The following is a 25022-nucleotide window of genomic DNA, read 5'->3' on the forward strand; positions in this document are numbered from 1 at the left end:
GATTCTTTTATAAGCCATTTAAAATTCTATGTATTCCTTTAAAAATTAAAATTGATTTTCAAAAAGATACACTGATTTCTCACTAAGCTTTTCAAACTTCTCACCTCTGGGAATTTTTCTTTCACAGTATTTACCTACCAAAATGTGATGGTAACCGATGTTGGTAGCTAGGATCCCAGGTGGCAAAGACATGAAAGAATTGAAGAGTACTTTGAAATAGTTTTATTGGCTCATAAGACCTTTGCATATAAAAAAAATACCCAAAACACTATGCAGTATTAAATCACAATTACATTTTTTTTTTTTACCAATTCAAACTACCCTGAATATACATCTTTTAAAGGAAAAAAATCCTACAGAACTGAATTCTGAAATGACATTATGACTTAAATACTATGACAAAATAGATAATTCCTTATAACATTAATTCATTGCACAAAGCTGCCAGATATTTTCATAAGCATAACCATTGCACAGAGTGCAAATGAACACAATTTCAATGTTACACATTTAGTTGAAGTACATGTGCCTCCACCTAAGAACTCTGACATTTCTGGCACAAAATGTTGGTCTCTCTGAACTTCCACCAGGCAACCAACTTCACAATCCAGTTACTCTTTCTCTCCCTAAAAAACAGACACATCCTTCTGCCATCAAAGCCTACAAGAGTCAGCATCGCCTCTGCTTAAAGAAATCAACTCCTCTCAATTCTTCTGGCAGGTACTCTTGATCCACAGGCTCACTGTACATGGGGTTGTACTTGTAGCCCTTGCCGTAGCCCAAATCCTTCATCAGCCTGGTGGGCGCGTTCCTCAGGTGCAGTGGGACGGGGGGCAGAGGCCCCTGGTGGTTTCGCAGGCAGGCTTTGACGTTGTTGTACGCGCTGTACACCTCAATGGACTTTGGGGCTCTGGCAAAATAGACTACACACTGGGCCAGAAGCACCTACGGCAAGAAGGAAACATTTATTATGAAGGTGCCAGAAAGTTTGTCTTGTGGGATATTTTATGACATCTCTAGTTAACTCTGAAAAGATTCCCACCATGCTTTTATTACCCCCTTTTTTGCCTACAGCCCAGATAACCACCTGTGATGGGAAGAAATTCCTACAGGAGGCGCGAGGTGAACTAGACCAATGATATCCTTTTTTTTTGTTAAACAGAACTTTCTACTAAATGATTTTTTTGTTGTTAAAACCCCAATGTAGAAAACAGATAAATATGAAGCTGCTCTGTTTGTGGGTGAACTTACAGAAACTTCCTGTTCAGCTGTTTCAACACTTCTGCCCCCAGGAAAGCCTGAGCACTTCCTCCAAAACCAGGACTACTAAAAAGTTTCTGCTGTTGACACCTAAGGTCTCCTCTCTCTCTAGTGTCTAAGCTTCTAAAATGAGAGTTAAAAAGCCAAGCAGCTTCCTCAGTGGGCTCACACATTAAAGGTGACGGTAGAATGGATGTTCAAATCCACAAAGGGACACAGCACAAGAGAAAGGAACTGATTTACAAAGAACTGGCTGATGACTTTACCTCACATTCGGGCATGCCTATAAAATGACAGCCTTGGTAGGCAGCAACTGCTTGTGTTAACGCAGATGGGTCTGCCAGACCTGTCACACACACAGAAAGACAGAGGAAAGTTTAAGTCACAGTGCACACTCCCACCCAGGCCAGTCAGCGAGCTGCTGCGACTAGAGACCACCACTGCCTGTGGACTTTGTTGACCAAAAAATCCCATTTAGCAAAATGGACAGACTTTTCTCTGATCTCATTAGCTTATTCGAGAAATATTTACTGAGTGGTAAAGTGTTTCCTCATGGATAAAAACTACATCTAGTAGGAAAAGGAAGTATATACAACAAACATGAGGAGCAAAGGCCATGCAGACACAGTCACAAGGACAGACACATGAAAACCAAAACATCTACTAACATCAAAGAAAAGTAAAGCTTTTCTAATCTTTTTCTTTAGTGTCTAGAACCTTCCATTTCTGTTTCAGGAGGTGTCCACTGAAAACCTGAACACGTGACTGCACAGCATTTAAAATATTTTATTTCAATACTCATGTTAGGAAAATCACTACTGAAGAGGAAACTGATGACTTTAGGAACATAGATACTCAAAAGTACACACTCAATGCCAAGAAATAAACCAGTGAGTCCACACTTGTCTTCTATCTTCTCCTTACCTGTCCACATCATACCAAGAAATTCTTAGGCCAAAAAGCAGCAGCATTCCTGCCCCCAACACCATGCAACCCCATCCTTTGTGAACACCAGGGTCCGGGTCCTTCCCAGAACACTCACCTATGTCCTCACTGGCAAACCTCACAAGCCTCCTTGCCACATACAGCGGATCCTCTCCTCCTTCAAGCATGCGTGCGAGCCAGTAGAGGGAGGCACTCTGGTCTGAGCCCCTCATTGACTTATGAAGTGCAGAGATGCAGTTGTAATGCTCTTCTCCTAGACACCACAAAAAGTACTTGCTCAACTGTGGGCCAGAAGTGGGAACACACAAAGCTCACAGGAGGGTCATCTGAGCCATAGGTTTGCTTCACTGGGTTGATTTTTTTTTTTTTAATTTTTTTAACGTTTATTTATTTTTGAGACAGAGAGAGACAGAGCATGAATGGGGGAGGGGCAGAGAGAGAGGGAGACACAGAATCTGAAGCAGGTTCCAGGCTCTGGGCTGTCAGCACAGAGCCCGACGCGGGGCTCGAACTCACGGACCGCAAGATCATGACCTGAGCCGAAGTCGGACGCTTAACCGACCAAGCCACCCAGGCGCCCCTTCACTGGGTTGATTTTAAGGAAGCCTGGATAAGGAGGGACCCAGGAAAGCCTGGGGAGAGTGAGATCTGACAGCCATCCTCAAGCTGCTTGGCGGGAGGGTGCAATGCCATGGGGATGGAGCAGACCCATGCAGTTCCCGTATGGCCCGTGGGGCTGTCTGGTAACCTGGTCCACTCAGAGAAGGAGGCTGCCGCAGAACCTGTGCTGTCCATGCGGCGAGGGAGTACAGACCAGGCGAGGAGAGGTGGTTCTCCGGGGCCCCACTGGACTGCCACAGCCAAGCGAGGAAGGAGAGGGATTCTGATGTTCCAGTTCTACCATGTGCCCCCCTGTCATTTTGAGGAAAACTGACCCTGGGTCTGGTTGTAGCCATTAGGATGGAGAGTCAAGTGGCAAGGACAGCTGTTACAGCCCTTTTGTCCCTCAGTGTCCTTTTCAGCTGCCTTTCTGGTATCTGAAGGCTGTGGTCATTTAAATCTGGTTTGGGACACCCATGTGGTAGGATCCCAGAAGGGCAGACACATGGAATGACAGCTTTCACCGGGAAAGCACTGTAGTCCCTTGCCCTCATCACTTGGTCTCCTCCCACTTTTCACCCAGGATTCACACGTAAACAAATCAGTGAAATGTGGTTTTAAAAAACATATTTAAGAAGAGAAAATTTTATCTAAATATTTGTATTTGCACACATTTCACGATTTTCTGACCATCATCTCTTATGTTCGAGGAGAGGGCAGCCTCTTCCTGAGAGAGAGCAGGGGGGTTATTCTTATTAGTATTAGCCCTTCCAAGCAAGCACCAATGTGGACAGTGAGATCATGACCTGCTCTGCATAGCATTTGAGCCCCGGGAACAAGTCCCAGCATCTGACCATGCTGGTAAGACAATACTTGGCCTTTATGGCTTTCATGGGACAAGATGCTGGCCTGTCAAGGAGGAAAGACCCAAGAGGCTAACTGCAGGGACCTGAGCACCTCCTGTTCAGGAAGAAGGCAGATCAATGGTTTCAGCTCAGCCACCAGATTTCTGTGGACAAGCAGAGTTGTCCTCTAGCTCACGGCTTCCTCAGCTAAGTCACAATGTCACGGAGACTGGCTGTGAGAATGTTCTGGGTGAACTCCAAAAGGTTCTGGCACACCCCTCATTCATAGACCTGACGGTTTCATGGATATATGGGAGATGAAAGAAGCCACTTCTGCTTCACTTTCTGTCAAATGTAAATGAGAAGACGGCAATGAATCTCCCTGACACAAACATTACTTTCTCATGCCTTTACTGCAGGTCAACGCTGAAAGGTAAATACGGTTAAGAGCATGAGCTCTAAAGTCAGGCAGCCTGGGTTTGAGTGCCATACTTACTAGCCATGACCACGGGCAAGTTACTGATCCTCTCTACACCTCAGGCTTCTCAGTTGTAATGTGGGGATTAGAAGATTACGTGGTTCATAGGATTGAGTCTTAATGTATGCCTAGTATGCAGTAAGCACTCCAGAAACATGTAAGCATTAGATACCGCTCTAGGCTAGCTTTCATTTTTGCTTTTATCATATACCACTTTTTAACCTAAAATTTCAAGTTATTTATGTAGAATCCTGACCTTAATGCAAGGCAGAGAATTTGTTCTCATTTGGAAGTTTCTTTACTCTGATGCAGAAATATCTGAGCTAGTTACTGGATCCTACATGTGAGTAGCTAGCTATACACTAGATGACATTAAAAGAAATAATTAAAATCGTGGGGGTGGGGATTTTTGTCTCACCAGAGTTATAAAAAGGGCCAAGAGTATAAGCTAGCAGGTTTCCAGGGCAATGCTTCGATCATCCCTATTTATGGAACACAGCTTGGAAGAGAACAATTCTCTAGGATATGAACTGTATGAGCGTCTACAGATCCATGGTTGTGATGTTACGCTACAGTGGAGTATGCTGGAGGTGGGGGGGAGGGGAGGGATGGTCACATTAAGGATTGACTTGTAGAATGTGTGGTTTCTCAAGGCCCGACCCCAGGCAGCCTCCTACTGTCCCCAGTCCTTCCTGGGGCAGCACAAGAGCCACAGAGAAAGTGGTCCCCATTGTGCATGGCTCCCTTGAATGGAATATGAGCCCTAAGAAGTAGAAACCCTATGACATGTCTGACATCCACTGTGTGTGTATGAGTGTGAGTGTACTCACGTGAGTGTGTGTTACTGTGTGAGTGTACTCTAGTGGGAAACTGGTGACCTCAGGGTGGGGCTGGAGTGGGGAAGGACACAGTCCTAGGAACCAGTCTGGCACCTGGAGTTAAGAATGAGTTTTACCGCTTGTTTTGTGAACTAAGGCAAGCTTTGTTATCTGTAAAATGGGGAATATAATAACTACCTCCTATGGTAACTGTGAGAATTAAAAAAAAAAGACAATGTGTACAAGATACTTAAATATTCAATGCTAGTTAATGTTATGTTTAATGGTAGCTTTTTGGTTTTTAAATGACAGTCTGATAAAATGTGAAAAAATAGTTCCAATCCATCCAGTCAAAATGAAGAATCTCCTTTAGGACATGTACAAGCAGGGAGAGAACTCCTGTTGTTGGAACACCAACAATGGAGAGTCCAGTACGTGAGAATATTTTTGCCTCTTAAAATTTAAACTTTTGTTCGTGTCCCCAATTCTTGTATTTGGTCAAAAGTAAAGCAAAGTTCCAAGACTAGAAAGCATTCATATGACATTCAGGAGCACAGATAGCTGGCCACCTGGGATCTCTGAGCTCTGCTAGGAGAGGTCCTGCCAAGAGGCACGTTCACATCAGAAAGTAGACAGGGTTATTTGTGAAATGCCTCTAAGGAGTCCTTACTAATATGTCCATAGTGCTTATTAGCACCCCCCATCCCCACCCCCAATCACTTGAGGCACACTAAGTCTGAAGAGCTTCTGTCATTTCCCCAAAGTCACACAGTTTTCTGTTCAACTCAACAGGAGGCAGTGCCTGGAACCAAAAGTCATTTAAGCTCTTCCACCTCCCTTCTCTAACCAGTAAGAAGTATTCTCCATCATCAAAAAGCATTTGGAAATATTTTAGACAAGGTACTACTGCCTACATGATATCTAGAATGTTCAATTCTCAGCTTCTTTTTCTGGCATAGCTTTTAAAGGTATGGAAATTATTCCAGTTATTACAATATGATTCTATCCAGAATCACACAAATACACAAGCCCCAGAGTCCAGCCTAATCTACTGTATGCTATCTTCACCATCCATTTCTTTTACCAAAAGATATGACTGTGCTGTGCTTATGACATTTAATACTTTTTTCAAATCTGGTAACTGTAAATGCAGTGCTATAAAAACAGAAAAGTGTACACAGCAAAATTAGTATTTTAAAAAAGCTATTAAACTAAAAGCATCACATCAAGATCCATTTAACTTCATTTTTAGTTGAGACTCTAGAAATTAACCATTTTAATTCTCATTAAACTAATAGAAATAAGTCACTTATTGCAAAAGTCCTCTTGTTATTTACTGCCATTATAAATGATCACAAAAATTACTATCAACTGTGAATGTAGGGGCTTTCAAAAATACTTGGTATTCTAAAAGGCACTATATCAGAGAGTAATGGAAAAATACCAACCTACCTTATAAGGAAAGTTTGAAGCCTGCAATTTCAAACATGAAAGCTCTCAATTCTTATCAGGACAGCTTCTGTTCTGTGCCTCTCACAAGAAAGGTCAGGAAGCTAGGTCTTTGAAATCAGGCTCTGAGTTGGAGGTTTAATTCAATTACCAATATGGAGATCCAACTGAGAATCAAGTTCATGTTTTGAACTCAGCTGAAAGTCAGAAGCCTGGGATGTGAGTATATGGACACAACTTATTTCATTAAAGTTTCCCTCTTTTCACATTTCGGTTACTTACCTGCTCGGTCATATAAAATATGAGATTGTTGGAGGCCTTCCTTCACATCATTTTCAGTGATCAGAACTCTACTAGGAGAATAGGTTTGCCCACTCTTCTTACAAAACATCTTCCTAGAGCTTAACCTGGCCAGCACTGCCAGCTGCAGTCCGTTCAATCCAGCTCGGGCATCCCCATCGCTAAGATAAGCCAGAGTGTCTACTGCTTTATCCTCTATGAACACGGATGGCCTGCAACACAAGCATGGTTAGTTACTACCACTTTCATGTTCTGCACTTATTCTGTAGTACTTCTTACAGAACTGCTGTGTCTTAGCAAGGCCACTAAAAAGCTACCTTCGTTAGGTTCAAGGCTTCTGCCCTCTCTCCCTAACTCATGTTGTCAACAATGTTAAGCATACCTAGACGGAGAACTGACCTTGAGTCATGATTATTTTACTGTGTAAGCACACACATATAAGCCATGTATGACAGAGACATGGAAAGATATGTGGTCTCTCTGGTTCTATCCTACAGAAAAGTGAAAAACACAGGAACACTAGGACTTCACTATAGTGTACAGAAAACATACTTCAAACACAGTCCCCAACCTGACGAGACAGGTGTGCTCAGATCACTTTCCAAACAGGGCAGGGCCAGCATCAAATCATGCAGTTCAATTCCCTCATTTTACAAACACATCAGGTTCCCAGCTACTTTGGACACAGGCACTAGAAGCAGGCCTCTGGGATTCTGGCCTGGGGCGTGCTTCCAAGAGGTTAGGTATTAATTACATAAAGCCTACACAGAGTAGCAGAGAGGTCACTAGCCTGGGTATCTAACAGAAGACTCTGACAGAACTTGGCTGTAAGACCTTAGGTCAGGCACCTACCATCACATTTCTAAATGTGGACCTGCATACAGGTCTAATTAGGATTTATTGTCAAGTCTAATTCAGTAAACTTTTCTATTTCTAGTTAGACAAAATATCTCACATATTTAGTTACCTAGAAGGGTCCTAATTCTTGGATAGCTGTTAGCTGCACATTTGCAAAACAAAAAATAATTTTTCAAAGTTACAGCTCCCCCATGTCACTGCCAACTTTCAGCTGAAAATGTCTCTAGTAATTAATAAGCTGATTAGGACTGTCCAAATCAGCTACTTGGAAAACCGTGCACAGGCACCTACTGGGCTGGGTCAAGGAGGGATGGTGGGGAGGGGGGTTCAGTCCATGAAAGGGGACCCAGCTTGTCTATGAAGGCCCATGCATAATTCCTTATCATACACCCATCACCTACTACTTGAATAACACCAAGTAGTTGAATAGCTTGAATAACACCAAGTTGCATTTCATTCACTAAAAGATGTTTCTAACATCTTAAAGACTGCCTCATCTCACCCCATCTTTATCAAAGCCAAGACTTCCACTTTCTCATCTCTCACCACACATAAGGCACCTGTTTTGTCTTAGCTTGATAATGAAATGACTCTCTCATCAGACTCCTGACAGCTAGCTGCCTGGGCCCCAGAGTCATGGTTACAGTTTAGAAATCCAACCTCCTCCTTTCCTCACCAGACAGATACTCAAAACATACACAAGGCCCACATCACTGGCACTTTGTAAAGCCAAGGAAGCATTTCTCAAACATACACTGTTTAGCAGATTCTAGATGGTCTGGAAGAAAACGACAGACAACACATACTAAAGAAAATGTGTTAGGAGGGACTAACAGAGTGAGTGTGGTAGAGGGAAGGGCACTCCTGGGGCCTGGTTACAGCACATTGTCTTTGTGTGTGTGCACACATGTGTGTGTATTGGGGGGAGGGGGTAGAGGCAACAAAATTGCCTGAACATCTAATTTCAGCCTCAGAACTAACAAAAGCAAAGCCTTCTACCTCTTTGGAAAGCTTCCTAGCAACAAAGAGCCCACAAGATCATTTACAGGAAGGAAAAAGAGTAAAGCAGGAGCCCTAATCAATCCTAACTGACTGAGCCATCAGTCCAATGGAGTTGGGCCATTTGTTGATCACATTTGTCATCTATCTCCACTAAATGTTGAGGCCTCAAGGACAGGAATTATGTTTTATTCTTTTCTTACATCCCTAGTGCTTGATGGAGAATAGACATTCAATATCTGCACAATGAATGGACTAATTTCAATTTCTTCCCACAATCTCAAAGTGAAATGTTTATTTTTTAAAAATTGTAACATATGAAAAAACATTAAAACAACAACAAAACCCTTTTCTGCGCCACCTAGAGATAATAGCTACTAGGTATTATGCTGAATTTCCTTTATGATCCATCTACCCATGCAACCATCAACTTTGTATCTAAATTTTAAAACAAAACTGAGATCATACTATAGTTTGCATCTTTAACAATTATATAATATTTTGAAAAACAAGCTATTCAGAACTCTGAATATTTTTTTTTTTTACAAAATGTATAGTACATAAAACTTGAAAAAGAGAGAAAGGAATGAAAGTTACCTACTGCCTACCTACCTACCTTAATATTAGTATTTTGGTACATATCCTCTTGCTATGAATTTGTCCACTACATATATTTAGTGGCATGAAGTGCTTTGGGGACAGAAAAAAGATGGGTGTCCTTATATACCCCAGCATTGACTATCCTGCCCCATTTCCATTGGTCCTCATACAGTCAGCAAGCAGGCCTTATTAATTATGAAAGAAGCCAACTAGCAAACTGCTCCATAGATATATAAACAGCATAATGTAAATGGGCCTTTAAATGGGTATTTTATGTGGTTAGAAAATAGGATCCTTCCTTTAATTTTTAAACTCTTATTTAAAGTCCGAGTTATTCTATTGGTATCCTTTTAAATTACGTTTGGCATCACAGGGAGTGAGAGAGCTACTACAGTAAAACCAGAGCTGAGAGCTTTCACCCAGGCTCCCACTGCTCCATTCTTTCTCCCCCTTGGTATGTTCCACATTCCAAATTTCACCCCTGTCCAAAATGATGAGTATTTTTAAACACAAATGAATCTGTCAGCAACTCTGTTCAAGTAATAAAAGGCGACTGCTGAAGGCACTCACAATGGTCACACAAGCAAATTACCTAATGGAAATTTGCCATTAAGAACACTGTACAGATGTTCAAAAAGTTCTATCTATCCTCCAATATATCTTGAACCCCAATTTACACTACCTTGGTTCTGAAGAGTAATAAAATGTGTTAAAATATCTTGTGATCTTAGAAGAGGGAACACATGAGAGTGCTCATGCCAAGAACAATGAAATAAGGAATATTTATACTGAGATTTGCAAAACTCCTTAGCAGATAGTAACTATTGTACAAATTATCTTGAAAGAATGCTCCTAGTCCAAAGATGTTATTTTAAAATTTAAGCATAAACCTATAAAATGTTTTCCATTTGGAAGTAACTTTCCAAGTTAGAACGGAATTAAATAAGGCAAAATCTACTTTGGGGATAGAGTGTCTGAACTTTCACAGTATCCTCCTAAGAAATAGATAATAAATTATATTGTAAAACACTGTTCCATAATTTAAAAAATGGTTAAAATAAGTGCATTGGAAAAGATATTTCCAGTTTACAGATGTAGAAATAAAAGATTTAGCCTCATTTCTCTAAATGAAGAAAAATACTTTGGTCTTAGCAGGAATGGGAAGCAAGCTGCAAAGACAACTTCCTCCTTTCCTTTTTTCTCCAAGGGCCTGAATCTTTCTGTACACTGTTTCCCTGGTGGTTGATACTGAGATTTGGAGAATTCTTTTTAGATGGTGGGATGTTTAAGTTGGAGGAGGAGTGAAATAAGTGAAAATGTACCTGTTATTTCATGGCAGAACAAAAAAAAATATGTATGGTTCAGTTAAACTCTCTCCCTAAGTTATAAAACAATACTCTGTGAATCTTTCACTAAAGAAAAGGGAACATTCCATGGTCAGGGTAACAATTGCCTAACAGTGGTCCTCAACCAGGGATGTCCATCAGATTACAGAGAACTATCCTAAAATACAGATGTATGTATCTAACCACAGATTTAGTGATTCTAAAATCTCCAGGGACAGACCCCCCCCCCCATCCCTGGGGCACAGGAACAGCTGATCCTTCAACAATGTGGGGGTTAGGGGGCAATGACCCCCAACACAAAAAACATTTGCATAAAACTTTGGACTCTCCCAAAACATAACTACCTATAGTTTACTGTTGACAGAAGCCTTACCAATAACAAAAAGTCAATTAACACATATTTTATGTCATCCTTATTACATACTGTATTGTTACAATAAAGCTAGAGAAAGGTTATTTAGAAAATCCACTTACAGTACTCTACTGTAAGAAATCTGTGTATAAGTGGACCCACGTAGTTCCAACTCATGTTGTTCAGGGGTCAATTATATTTTCAAAATGTATTCCTGATAAATGCAGTGTATAGATCTGGTTAAAAGGCACTACTGCTGGGGTGCCTGGGTGGCTCAGTCCGGTAAACATCCGACTTTGGTTCAGGTCATAATGTCATGGCTCGTGAGTTTAAGCCCCACGTCAGGGTCTGTGCTGACAGCTCAGCCTGTGCTCTCTTCCTCTCAAAAATAAACAAACAAGAAAAAATTTTTTAAAAAAAGGGCACTACTGCTAAGTTTTAGATGAGAATCTTTTTTTCCTAATCCTTTACAAATTAAAAGTGTTGTTCTCATACAAAGGAACACAGAGAAAGATTAGAATGTTAATACTCACCAGTAGCATTAAAAAAATTGTTCTTAATGTTTATTCTTGAGAGTGAGAGAGCATGAGCAGAGGAGGGGCAGAGAGACTGAGAGAGAGAGAGAGAGAGAGAGAGAGAGAGAGAATCTGAAGCAGGCTCCAGGCTCTGAGCTGTCAGCACAGAGACTGATGCGGGGCTCGAACTCACGAACCAAGGGATCATACCTGAGCCGAAGTCAAATGCTTAACTGACTGAGTCACCCAGGTGCCCCTCACCAGTAGCATTTTAACCTGGTACTAAGTGAAAGTAACTCGCTTCACTTGCTCCTAGATCCCTTCTAAACTGAGTACAGGCACATTTCCCTTACAGTGCTTCTGACTGCACTTCACAGACTCTACACTTTTTTTTTTTTTTAACAAATTGGAAGGTCTGTGGCCAGCCTACATGGAGTAAATCTATTGGTGTCATTTTCCAACAGCAATTGCTCACTTCATGTCTCTAGGTCAGATTTTGATAATCCTTGCAATATTAAAACTTTTTCATTATTATTTGTTATCTATATGATTAGTGATCTCTGATGTTACTACTCTATAATTGTTTTGGGGTGCCACAAACCACACCCACATAAGACAGAGAATTTATTGGCTGATAAATATTTGAGTTCTGACTGCTCCACCTACCAGCCATTCCTGTATCTCTCGTCCTCAGGATGCCCTATTCCCTGAGACACAACAATACTGAAATCAGGCCAATTAATAACCCTATAGTAGCCTTTCAGTGTTCAGCTGAAAGGAAGAGTTGCATGTCTCTCACTTTAAAAACTAGAAATGATTGAGCTTAGTGAGGAAGACATGTTGAAAGCCAAGACAGGCCAAAAGCTAGGCCTCTTACCCTAAAGAGTTAGCCAAATTATCAACTCAAAGGAGAAGTTCTTGAAGGAAATTAATAGAGCCAGACCCTCTCTTCAGTTCTGTGACAGCTAAGAGAGGTAAGGAAGTTGCAGGAGAAAAGTCTGAAGCTAGTGGAGGTTGATTCATGAGGTTTAAGGCAAGAAGCCATCTTCATAAGTTCAGGGTGAAGTAACAAGTGCTGATGTAAAAACTGTAGCAAGTTATCCAAAAGACCTAACTAATGAAGGTGGCTGCACTAAATAACAGATTTTCAATGTAGACAAAACAGTCTTCTATTAGAAGATGCTATCTAGGGACTTTCATAGCTAGAGAGGAGAAGCCAAAGCCTGCCTTCAAAGCCTAAAAGGACAGTATGACTCTCCTGGTAGGGGCTAATGCTGCTGCTGACTTGAAGTTGAAGCCAATGTTCATTTATTATTCTGAAAATCCTAGGCCCTTAAGAATTATACTAAATCTAGTCTGCTTGTGCTTTATACACGGAACAACAAAGCCTAGATGACAGCACATCTACTGACAACATGGCTTACTGAATATTTTAAGCTCACTGTGGAGACATACTGCTCAGAAAAAATGGGTTCCTTTCAAAATATTCTTGCTCGTTGACACTGTACCTAGTCATCCTAAAGCTCTAATGGAGATGTACAAGGAGAAGAATGTTGTTTTCATGCCCACTAACACGACACCCACTCTGTGACTAATGGATCAAGGAGTCATTTCAACTTTTTAAGTCTTATTATTCAGAAAATATTTTGTAAGGCTAGAACTGCCATAGTGATTCGTCCGATGGATCAGGCAGAGTCAACTGAAAACTTTCGGGAAAGGATTCACCATTCCACATGTCCTTAAGAACATTTGTGATTCATGGGAATGGGTCAAAATATCAACATGAGCAGGAGTTTGGAAAAAGCTGATTCCAGTTCTCACAGATGACTTTGAGGGGTTCAGGACTACAGAGGGGGAAGGAATTGCAGATGGTGTAGAAACAGCCAGAGAACTAGAACTAGAAGTAGAACCTGAAGATGTGACTGAATTGCTGCCATCTGATGACAAAACTTGAATGGTTGAGGAACTGCTTCCTACAGATGAGCAAAGAAAATAGTTTCCTGAGATGGCACCTACTCCTGCTGATGATGCTGCGAAGACTGTTGAAATGACAGATTTAGAATATTAGATAATTTTGTTGGTAAAGCAGTGACAAGTTTGAGAGGATGGACTCCAATTTCAGAAGTTCTACTGTGGGTAAAATGCTATCAAACACATCACAAGCTACAGAGAAACTGTTTGTGAAAGGAAGAGTCAATTGATGCAAATGAAACAAACTTCATTGTTGTTTTATTTTACTAAATTGCCACAGTAACCCCACCTTAAGCAACCACCACCCTGATCAGTTATCAGCCATCAACATCAAGGAAAACCTTCCACCAGCAAAAAGATTAAGACTTGCTGAAAGTTCAAATGATGGACAACATTTTTCAGCAATAATTTTTAAATTAAGGTAGGTATGTTGTTTTTTTAGACATAATGCTGTTACACATTTAACTCACTCTAGAGTAGTATAAACATAACTTTTGTATTCAATGGAGAGCCAAAAATTCATCTCACTAGCTTAACTGCAGTGCTCTGGAACCAAACTCAAATTATGTCTTGAAGGATGACTGTAGTTAGAAACATGCCTTCAGAAGCTGGCTCCATTGCATTCAAGCAATGTGCCTCAGTTTCCTCACCTAATAAAAGGAGATAACAATACCTACATCAAAGAGAATTAAATAAGACATAAAATCTTAGGGCAGTGCCTAACATCATGAACATTCAATAAACAGCCATTTTTCTTGTAAGAATCATTTTAACTAGCCTAGTCAGTAGCATTCTCTCTAGAATTGCAAATCTTCAAGGCAGAGTCAACTCTGCTGCTTCCAGGATAACAAGACTAAAAATAAGACAAAACAAAACTACTTTCTTCAAAAAGAGAGAACCTAAACTTCACAGACATAAATCCCCTTTGTGTTTAATCCCATGGAGGCACACATTTTTCCTTATTACATTATACCTTACACCTGCTAGGGAATAGTGAGGTGAATAGTGGCCTCCAAAGATGTGCCTAAATCCTAATCCCTGAACCTGTGAATTTAACTATATTAAGGATTTCAAGATGAGATCATCCTGGATTTAGTATGGGCCCTAAATCGCAAATGTCCTCACAGGAGACAATAAAAGAGAAGGCAGAGGGACAAAGACTGCCATGTGAAGATGGAGGCAGATACTGGATTGATCCTGCCACAAGCCAAGGAATGCCAGGAACCACCAGAAGCTAGAAGGAAAGACTATCCTAGAGCCTTCAGAGGGAATGTGGCCTGCCAACAGCTGGATTTCAGAGTCTTTATAACTGTGAGAGAATAAAACAATAAAAATATTGTTGTAGGCCACCCAGTTTGTGGTACAGGTTTTCCCCCCACCCAAAAGGTTTCACCCTTGAAACCTTTCACAAGGCAAAATGGCATTGAAGAGGCAATTACCATTAATTTATAATGAAAATTTTTTAGTGTTCTCAAACCCAAAAAGTGACCTCTCGTAAGCTTTTCTGGTATCTTAGGAAACATCTTACCAACAGATGTACAAAACAGACTGAGATAAAGCACATGCTCACAGACATAATCCAAAACTATAGTGGCAGGATGCCGAGATGCTGAGTGTAGCTGCCGGGGAAGGGGCCTGGTGGCGCCACTCTCCCTGCTAGGTGGGCATTGTCTCTATGACTCACTGTAAAACAAGTGTTGAATGCTGTTTTTGCTTTTTGCCTTTTTTTGGGGGAAGAGTGAAGATCCTCTTCAAATTTCTTCCTTTAATGACAATAGGTATTAATGTAGGTCTTTTGTGAATGTGAAGTGGTGTAATGTGAACTTTCAAAAGGCAGGGGATATCCAAAATTTGTGATGGCAGGAACAGGAAACAGATACAAGGTCTGTTAACTGATTGATGTTTCTGGTTGCCATTATTTTTGTTGTAATTTTTATAATGTATGCTAATGTACCTTTCTTTCTTTGTATCAAATTATTTTTAAGGAGAGTTGTTAAAATCCACTCTAACTAAACCTGTAACTCCTGATTGGTACTTCCTATTCTAGTGTTCCACTACCTTTCTTTCCATTCAGTGTTAGAAAAGGTTATTTTTGAAAGGCAGGTAATAATATTAATAATAATATTAATAAAAACAAACCAAATGATCCTACAGCTGTTTTGTCTTGGTCCTCCTCTTTGTGATCAGAGAAAAGCCCCAGTCTGAGTTAAGCCACAGCACCCTCACGTCAGAAGGACAGAGCCATGTTAACTCTTCCAACCAACTGTTGGAACTCTGCCTAGTTAGTGACAAGGCAATCATGGCTCCTCACTTCTCTCTCTTCATATCCAGAAATGAATGCATGTTATCTGGCCCACAAACAACGGATTCTTTAGGGGGTTTTTGGATATGCATGTGTCCTATTATGTGGAATCTATAATCCTTCAAAGCTGCAAGTTCTTGGAGTGACTAAACACTAGTTCACTTCCTCATTTCCAGCATTACAAGCTCAATGGATAATAGACCATGGATTTTTTTTTTTTCTCCTGGTCTCCAAAATTAACCCAGTGCACAGATAACATGCTTCACTGTTTGTACCATGTGACCAAAATGCTTAGCAAAATACATGAACACTACTGATTACCCATACAAACCAAAAGAGTCATGGTACAGATAATTCAACATAACTTACCAACTTATCTCTATCTTTCTCTTCACAATCAACTCACAATTGAATAGAGTACTATTTTGCAGATGTTTCACTAAAGCTGTGAGGTGGTAAACATGGGAGAGTATAGGGAAGATGCCTTTCTTCCATCTCGTTGCCTGGAATGCAGGTATGATAGCTAGAGCTCCTTGGGGCATGAGGTTGAAGTCATGTGCTAAAGGTGGTAGAGCAGAAAGATAAGGGCCCAGGTCCCTGAGGATGCCATGAGGCTGACTAGCAACTGCATTTTTTACACTTGTCTATCTTCAGACTCTTAGATGAAAAGGAAAGTTCTATCTTGGTTATGCCAGTTAATTTGATTCTTTTCCCTGTTATATGCAACCCAACCTAATCCTAAGTGGTTCCATAATGTTGAGTACTCCCTCCTTGCTGAAGCATCCTTATGGTTTTTCTATCTTTCTGGACTTTGTCTCCTCTCTTACAAAATAAATGCTGGTAAGTCCTCAACTCACTGCCCTTATTTCCTGGCCCTCTTTAGCTCTCCTATTCAAACACATGGGATATACGATCCCTGAAATGCCGGTGGCTCCCAAATCTCTGGGCTCAAACATCTCTACTGCTCTCCTGACTTCTTTATCTAACTGCCTAGAAAACCTTTCCATATGAATCATCCAGAGGCCCCACAAACTGAACAAGTCCTAAACTGAACTCCACATCTCCTTGTATCTTTCTTTTCAAGCATACAGCTACTTGCCCAGTCACTGGGTATCAAAGTCATCTTGGACACTCCTTTTTCCTCCCTCCTCACACCCAAGCCTACAGACCTGATTTTGCAATTTTTCAGAGCAGATCCTGGCTTTGTTGTTCAAGTCACCTGCATTTGTCATTTGTCTTCGGCATCACTACAATAGCTTCCTAACTGGTTTTCCTGCTGCCTGGTGAGGGGTGGGGAAGATGGGACTTGACTCCATTCATCCCATCCTCTCCAATGCTATACTCCTCTTCCTAAAATACAGAGCTGAGCATGTCACTTACTCTCTTGCTCAAAAACTTTCTTTGGTTTCCCATAGCTCTCCACATCACTCACCTTACTTTTAGAGCACAAGTCTTTCATAATCTGGCTCTGCCTCCCTCTCTGGCTTCACTGACCATCACTTCCTCACATCTACTCTTCTACTCAGCCATAATGAATGGATCATACTATTTATTACCACCTTGCCTTTCACATGCTGTATCCCCTTGCCAAAATGAGCTTTCCATTTCATCTAGTTAAGTTCTGCTTACCCTCCGAATTTTAACTCAGCATCTCCCTCATCCAGCAGGTGAAATATTTGATTTCACATATTCTAGATGCGTCTTCTCTATCCCCCACTGCTCCTTGGTCATATTGCAATCATATGTCCCCGGGAAGCCAATTTACTCTTCTATTTCCTTATCACACACTAAGCTTTTTAAAGGCACAGGAATGCGCTTTTCAATACTCAGCCAAGGCCTAGCATATGCAGGGCCTTCAATTTATGTTAAATAAATAAACACAGAGGGAAAAGCTTAAAAAGAACCCTTTATCTCACTCTAATGGGAATATGTCATGTACAAATGTATATACTACATAAGAATTCACAATTCCTCAAGAAAAATCAAGAATGGTGGTAAGCATCAGCTTGATTCATTTTCAGACCAGTACCTGCTCAGCTCATCTCATCTACAACCTGAAACAGTCTAGACTTCTCTGTAAACTAGGACACCAAAATATAAGACTACAAATGCACTCATGGCTTCCCAGAGAAAGTAATTGGGGTTAAAAGTCTTTCCTATCCTTCCAGCTGGATTAGTGTAACCAAATTTAACTTACACCCACAAGAATGTATATATATTTGAAACCAGTCAATAGATGTGAAAGTTTAATTTTACCTAAAATTGAAAGAAAATAAAATCCATTTTTAATTCTCCACAGCAACTGGGGTGGTCAGGTGCTTCTGTTAGGAAGTCATTTACAAGAGTTCTCTCTGTGGCCTATGCCATTTCCCAACTTAACTTTCCTGTCAGAATTGCTAACAAGTAGACCAATTATTCAAGTTTAATAAACTTTGATTTCACTGTTTGCTTAGACAATAATATTAAAGAAAAAGGTTCTTGATACCTGAGCAATGGAGCAATCAACCCTTATGCTACACACTCCAAAATCAAAATTAAACTACTTCTCTCATATCGAAAGTCAGAATTTACTCATTGACAAAGCATTTATTAAACACATATACACTAGACACTGTGCTGGGAATCTGAATAAGAAGGACAAATTCTTATCTTCTTAGCCCTCCCCAGGAAGGGGAGGGATGGGAATAACAAAATAAACAAGTGAATGAAAATAAGTAATAATTAGCATCAATTTCAAATGAGGGATAGTAGAAAAAGTAAACAACCTATTAGACATGGTAGGTTTTCTCTGACTGAAATTCAATTTTAGCAGATTAAGGATCACTGGCTCACTTTTGTATCAGGCTCCCAGTTTCAATAAGAGAAATCTTAATTCTTTCACTTGATCCTCTCAAATTTTAATGTGCATGCAAATGACTCAGAGATCCTGTTAAGATGCAAAAACCCTTTTTAAAATGAGCTCCATGGTTCTTCCACTGTCCTTCTCATTTCACCTAATTATGGCATGGCAGTGATTGGAGAAAAAAGCCTGAGGGTATCTGAACAACAATTCCATGAAATCATGACCTGAACGAAATCAATAAAATTACCCTAAGTTAATAAAAATGCAGGATATAAAGTTGTAGATATATTACGATAATCAGTACACAGAAAAAAAATACACAGAAATATGTTGGGATATTTCCCCCCCTTTCTTATCATGTTTATCACTTGGTTATATGTATTTTTATAGTAAAAATGTTGTTTAAAGGAAAGCTATACTAGATGTGAGTACATTAACTGACACTAGCAGGTTCCATATGTCTTTTTAGCCATAATTTTGATGGCTATGCCATCACAATTCCACCCTAAAATGATGTGACTTTTTGTGCCTGGGGGCCTTGGCCATATTTCAAGGCTTTCATGAGGCACAGCATAATTCCTCCTCCAAGAGACAGAGGCAAATGGGAGAGGCCAAACACACCGGGAGAGACTTTTGAAACCTAAACCCTGAATCTAAAACTATGTCTTGTACTTTAATCCTCACAGAAGAGTGGCTCCAGAACTTGGCCTCAGGGCAGGCACCAGCAGCTGTGGGGTCCAGAGCATGAAGAGGCAGGCATTAGTCTCTCATCAGACCAGATTATGTTCCACTGTGTTATTTCAGTTGACACATGAATAAATGACATCTGAAGAATATATTTGAGTATAAAGAAAACCTCTGACCCAAGTAATCTAATTGATTATACACCATATATACTCTATGTATTAATGAACTCATGTGGCACTCATGATACAGGAATAGATTGCCAAAAGGAAGAGAGAGCTTTTAATGTATTATTTTCAGTTAAAATTTCTTTACTTTCATAGAATTGAGTTTGACTTTTAAAGTGTGCAAAAATAATTCTAAAAAAATTTTAAAAATGTTTGATAACACATTAATTTTTACTTAGTATTTCTAAAAGAGAAGTGCAGGAAAAAAGAAATTGGAATCTGAATACAAATCTCGAAAGATCTGTAGGTCTATTTCATGAAAGAAAATAATTAATAAGCCTTCTCATAGTCTTCCAAGCCTTTTTAAAAAAAGTGTTAGAAAAGAACAAAATCCTTAAGCACAAAAGCAAATACCCAAAAACTAAAACAACAGGCAAAATGATGTTAAAGCTTGAAAAATTAGATGCACCCTGTATAGGGCTATAAAATCCATCTTAAAAGAAGTGCTTGCAAAGATACACTTGTTGGTATAATTGACCACTTCCCTCTACTTCTGTTTTCATTACTAGATCAACATTTCTTCTTTGTCCCCACCCTCTCCTTACTGCCATCCAGCCGTTTCTGGCCCTCTGCCAGGGGATTCTCTGGGAGGTGTATGCCCCCAAGATACTGCCCACAGTCAACTTACTCTGAACTGCTATTGCTGCTGTGGCTCAGAGGGTCAGTAGGACGACTGGAGTCTAGGACGTGGATTCCCAGGGAGTTGATTGCTCGCATTAGAATAGTCACCATTGCCTCTACAGGAAGCTTCTCAAGAACAATAACCCGACAGCGACTTAGGAGAGCAGCATTGACCTGGAAGGAAGGGTTTTCCGTGGTTGCCCCAATCAGAGTGATCGTCCCACATTCCACGTGAGGAAGGAAAGTGTCCTAATCATGGGAGGAAAACAGAAGAAATTGATTCCAGTCAACAACCTGCAGAATCCTATGTAAGTTGGTTATTCTTTCCTTCTAATTTTGAATTCTGGAACAGCTTTATATTCATTGGATATGGATGCACTGTTGGGAGAGTGCAACTCAGGCTTTTTAAGCTGAAAACACATCTTTTAGAATATGAATGTCTAAGCCTGGCCATTTGCTGGTACACTAACAGCCCAAAGTAGAATTCTAATGTAGTTTCGACGTAAATGATTTTTTTTACTTAGAAAAGTATCTTCTATCCTGCCAGATAGCTTAAATATAGCAGCTATTTATTTGTAGAAGTCTAATAAAACACAAAAACATTAGGATTTCTAAAACTTTCTTCCTTTGTGAGTACTCAATCATAATAGTTATTCTTCCTAACAAAGCTGGTAAATACATATTGGTGACTATATAAACACTGGATGTTGCCTTACAGGGAAGAAATACTAAGATGAGTCAATGGTCTAATGAAACCTAGAGCAATAACATCCTGTCAGAACTCTGAAGGGTCCACTTAAAAAGAGATTCAGATCAGGAACAAAAGCTTAGTAGGGTTTTGTAAAATATTTCTTTCTCTGATTAAAAAGCTGCAATAAATCAAAGAAAGAAGTATACTTGAAAAAAAGTTAATGCTTATTTAGAAAGAATGCAAAAATGGCTTGGCTTTGTTTATAAAAATAAATTGTCCTTGTACTTTTATTTCAGAAAGCCATTTAAATAATAGTAATGATTAGATCTTGTAACATTTACCCTGCTGAGAACCTGAGGTCACAGAAAACACTCTTTAATTTTGAAAATGAAAAAGTAACACTGTGTAGGAGAGAAGTTTAAAAATGTTGAAATAATGATCTTACAATCAAGGTAAACTGCTTACTATGACTCCTAATATTTAGATTCAAAATCTGTAAAAACGATAAACTTGATTCCCAAGCTGCTTTTCTGATATGTATAGCTCAGGGCCATACTAATACTTTCATTTATCATATAGAGAAAGCATTTTCTTGTCATCAAAAAAAACACAAAAAACCCAATAAGACGAAGTGGGGAAACAGGCTCAAAGGAGATGGACTGATAGTCTAAACCTCTCTATAGACAGAAAATTAACAATAACAACAGTCCTTATCATTTGCGTTTTTTACGCTTTTCAAAGTGACCTCACATAGTTTATGTTCATAATGACCAAAACGTAGAAAGAAGTTAATATACCTGCTGAGATTTATTGAACCGATGAATCTCATCAATAAAAAGGATGGTTTTCCTTTTGAAAAAGCTCTTTTCATTTTGAGCTTGTTTTATGACATCTCGCACATCATTTGTCTTGGCATTTGTTGCAGACAATGTCACAAATCTTATGCTATGTTTCTTGCTGTTGTTGGCTATGATGTGAGCCAGAGTGGTCTAGAAAATATGACAGAGTTTGGAAAGCTGATCAGACACCCATGGGTACTAACACAAGCAGCATCAGCACTATTTACCAAGCAACTTGAACTCTTAAGAATGCTCAGCAGCAAAGATACAATCCAAAATACCATACCACAATTTTAAAAATTAAAAAAAAATGTTAAAAAAAACCCAGGAAAGTAGCTAAAACTTAGGCTAATCCTGACCTTTTCTCCTTTACACCTAACCCTGTTTGATTCCATTTTTGGGGACTCTAAGATCTTTGGAATCCCCATAAAGGGTGGCTGTCTTGATTTAGCAGAGCCTGAGTGACAGCTGTGACCTCTTCCAGCCAAGAAAGCATTATTGCTGAAGGACTAGGTGTAGAAATGTGAGTCAGAACCACAGAATCAATCAATTCTACAACTGGAAACTTATCAGTGAAGCCTAGAAAAGGAATGTGCCTTTGCACTGTAAGACCAATGACAATCCCCTAGCATTTAAGAGCACTGCAAGTTGCCACCTCTGAATGTCTACTTTGGAAGTAGATGAAACAATAGCACTCGGATCATGTTAGCAGTCATGAGAAAATGATGGCGAGATCAGTGACTGTCACTTAACCAGGTGCCCCATAAATGTGCTTATGTGCACACGCTGTTATTAACATCATTATTATTGTTAGCAGTAAAGTATAATAGTAAGAATAGGAATAAAGAAAAACTATGTTTAAAGAGAAGAACAAATTTGGTCCTGAATGAATGGAAAGGTGGCACTTTATTTTCTAAAATTTGTATGGTACCATTAGATACTGTGGCTGCTTCTTCATCAAACCCCAGCCTATAGGCTCCCATACCACATAAGCCTAGGCTTGTGCTTGATCACCAATCACTACACTGAGCAGCCCATTACATCTCTTGCCTGGCATCTTCTATTAGTTCACCCTACTCATTTTCCTAGGGAGTTTTTCTTGCCATCTGGTTCACCAACAGCTGATTAGCCATGCTCATGATCTTATGCAGAGTTCATGAACAACTACTAATAATACTCCTGCTCAGTCTCCTAAATGGGGTAACTACTAAATCTACCACCATGGTAAAATATTATCTGGGATAGACCTGATTTATTCCTGGCCAAAGGGAAAGTATCAGTGTGAAGAAAACACAAAATGAGCAAGATGCATTCTAGGAACTGGAGCAAAGGAAGGTGTGATTAAGATGCAGATGAAGCTGGAAAGAAAAACTGGGAAAAAAATCATTAAAGCCCTTGTATACTAACTAAGGAGTCTGAGTCACAAAGCTATTGAGAGCCTCTTTACACTCTGATCCTGAATTTTGCCTTTCACTCACTGGTGCTCATCCTCCTCTCTCTTTCTGTGGATAGAAAAAAGTATTTAAACACCTCTTAGCCTTCTCTACCTTGCTTAACTCTGCCACTGTTTCTTAAGTATTCTTCTAATGACATGTCTTACAGACCCCAGTATCCTAACTGCCTTCCTCTGGACATGTGCTAGTTCCTAACAAGATGGACATCAAATGCATTGATGTTTCTTCTCTAAAGTAGAAGGCATTATGAGGAGAGTTATGGAAATGCTAGGTCAAAACAATTTGCAAAAGGAAAAGAGTTTTCTATTAGTCTTGTTAAATAAATAGATTCTCAAAGATAAAAAAAAATCAGTTAAAATAAACCAACAGCTACAGGGAGGGGAAGGAAACACAACTGAAACAAACAAAAACAAATTTTGATTCCCCACCCCCACCCCAAAGCTGAACCCATATACCTACAAATAGAATATACAAATGTTCTGCAATTTATAACATGTCCTTTCCTTGAGAACTGGGTCATTAATGGGAGGGTGGGGGCGCACGTTGGAACACAAAGATCAAATCTAAGAGTCCAAATATTTTTGTAAACCTATGAATTCAGACATCTTCATTTTGAAAATGACCAGAAAACGTGTCTTACAAATCTGGCGGGGTGTGTCTTTTCTACACCCATCACTGATTCCACCTGTGGGCCAGGCACTGCCCGGGCTCAGATGGTACCTGAGGCCCTGCACTCAGGCCTCAATCTCAATATCCAGGGTGGACGGGCGGATTCTTCGGGGACGGCCTCTGCCAGGGCTCTCTGACCGTTAGATGCACGCCCGACCCCGTAGAGATCAATACTCGGAACCCTTCAGTCAAGGCGGCACTCACCTTGCCGCAGCCCGGCGGTCCCCACAGGATAAGAGAGGGGATTTCGTTTGTCTCCAGGAGGGACCGGAGCAGGGTCTCCTGCCCCACGGCTCTGCTCTGCCCGATGTAGTCCTGCAGCGTGTCGGGACGCATCTTGTCGGCCAGCGGCTTGCCCTCCAGCATCTGCCGAATCTCCTCGGCCGCCAGCGACCGGGCGTGCGGGCGGCCCCCACCGCTGGCCCCGAAGGCAGCGGCGTCGGAGGCGTCGGCATCCCAGTGGCCCGGGTCGTCCTCGCCGTCCGCATCGGCGTCCCCGTCGCCATCGCCCACCGCCTCTTCCTCCTCCTGCGCCTCCGCCTCGTCCCAGCTCCGCGGAGATGCGCTGCCCGCCGCGGCGGCCGCTGCCGCCGGCCTCTTTCCCGAGCCCTTCCTCCCGGGACTGCTGGAGCGGGCCACCGGGAAGTCGGGGATGAGGCGGGCGCCGCTGGGCGTGGGCGGCGCGTCGTAGCTCTCCCGGCTCTCGGTCTCGCCTCCGTCGTCGCCCTCCTCGCCCTCGCCCTCGCTGCTCTCGGCCGCCGTCGGGGTGGCCGGCTGCTTCAGAGCCGAGCTCTCGGAGAGCCGCCGCCTCTTGGCGCTGGGCGGCGAGAGCCCCTTGGCCCGCTCCCCGGCGCGGTGTGGCCCGGCCGTGGGCTCCGCGTGCCCGGCGGGGTTGAGCAGCAGACAGCGGTCCAGGTGCGAGTTGATGTGCGCGGCGGGCATCATCTGCTGGCACACGGGACACTGCACCTGGTGCAGCTGCGACAGGAAGGGGTCGTCTTCCGGCCCGCTCACCTCCATGGTGGCCGCCGCCCTCGCCGGCTCCCGGCGCGGTCGCAGCAGCCCCTGCTCACGCCGAGGGCTTGAGATGCCCGCCGCTAGGCCCCGCGCCGCGCGACCCTCGCTCGGGGAGGTAGCAGAACGCGCGCGGGCCGAGGGAGGGCGCCGCTCATGCCTCACGTCCGGAGCTTCCCGCGTCGGCCCGCCCTCGGCCGGCCGCCGGCGGTATCTCGCGCGGCGCGTCGGGAAGAGTAGTCCGCAGCCGTTTACCTCAGCCGCCGCTGGAAACGTCTCGCGCGGCGCGTCGGGAAGTGTAGTCCGCGGCAGTTCAACCAAGCCGCCGCTGGCATCGTATTGC

At 41.6% G+C, this 25022-nt stretch overlaps 1 protein-coding gene across 2 annotated transcripts; it reads right to left on the reverse strand.

Annotated features, from left to right (window-relative positions):
• Positions 1–207: 207 nt before the first annotated feature.
• WRNIP1 (WRN helicase interacting protein 1) lies at positions 208–25022 on the reverse strand. Of its 2 annotated transcripts, XM_030314959.1 has the most exons (7): positions 23870–25013; positions 21501–21692; positions 20020–20261; positions 6678–6907; positions 2303–2458; positions 1527–1606; positions 208–945 (listed from the first exon to the last, which is right to left on the reverse strand). In XM_030314959.1, the coding sequence occupies exons 1-7, from the start codon at positions 24683–24685 to the stop codon at positions 670–672; spliced, it is 1992 nt and encodes a 663-aa protein (XP_030170819.1). In that variant the 5' UTR covers positions 24686–25013; the 3' UTR covers positions 208–669. The 2 variants fall into 2 exon arrangements, with proteins under 2 accessions (XP_030170819.1, XP_030170820.1); XM_030314960.1 differs by lacking the exon at positions 1527–1606 and having other exon boundaries at positions 797–945; positions 23870–25022.

This window comes from Lynx canadensis, chromosome B2 (assembly GCF_007474595.2).
Source record: "Lynx canadensis isolate LIC74 chromosome B2, mLynCan4.pri.v2, whole genome shotgun sequence".
Classification (NCBI taxonomy): Eukaryota; Metazoa; Chordata; class Mammalia; order Carnivora; family Felidae; genus Lynx; species Lynx canadensis.

Bases quoted from the DNA above. Each gene is read 5' to 3' on its own strand.
- WRNIP1 (XM_030314959.1), bottom strand. From the start codon at position 24,685: ATGGAGGTGAGCGGGCCGGAAGACGACCCCTTCCTGTCGCAGCTGCAC. The intron at 21,693-23,869 runs GTGAGTGCCGCC...CATATTTTCTAG, and splicing joins GACCGCCGGGCTGCGGCAAG to ACCACTCTGGCTCACATCAT. The intron at 946-1,526 runs GTAAAGTCATCA...TTCTTGCCGTAG, and splicing joins TAGGCATGCCCGAATGTGAG to GTGCTTCTGGCCCAGTGTGT.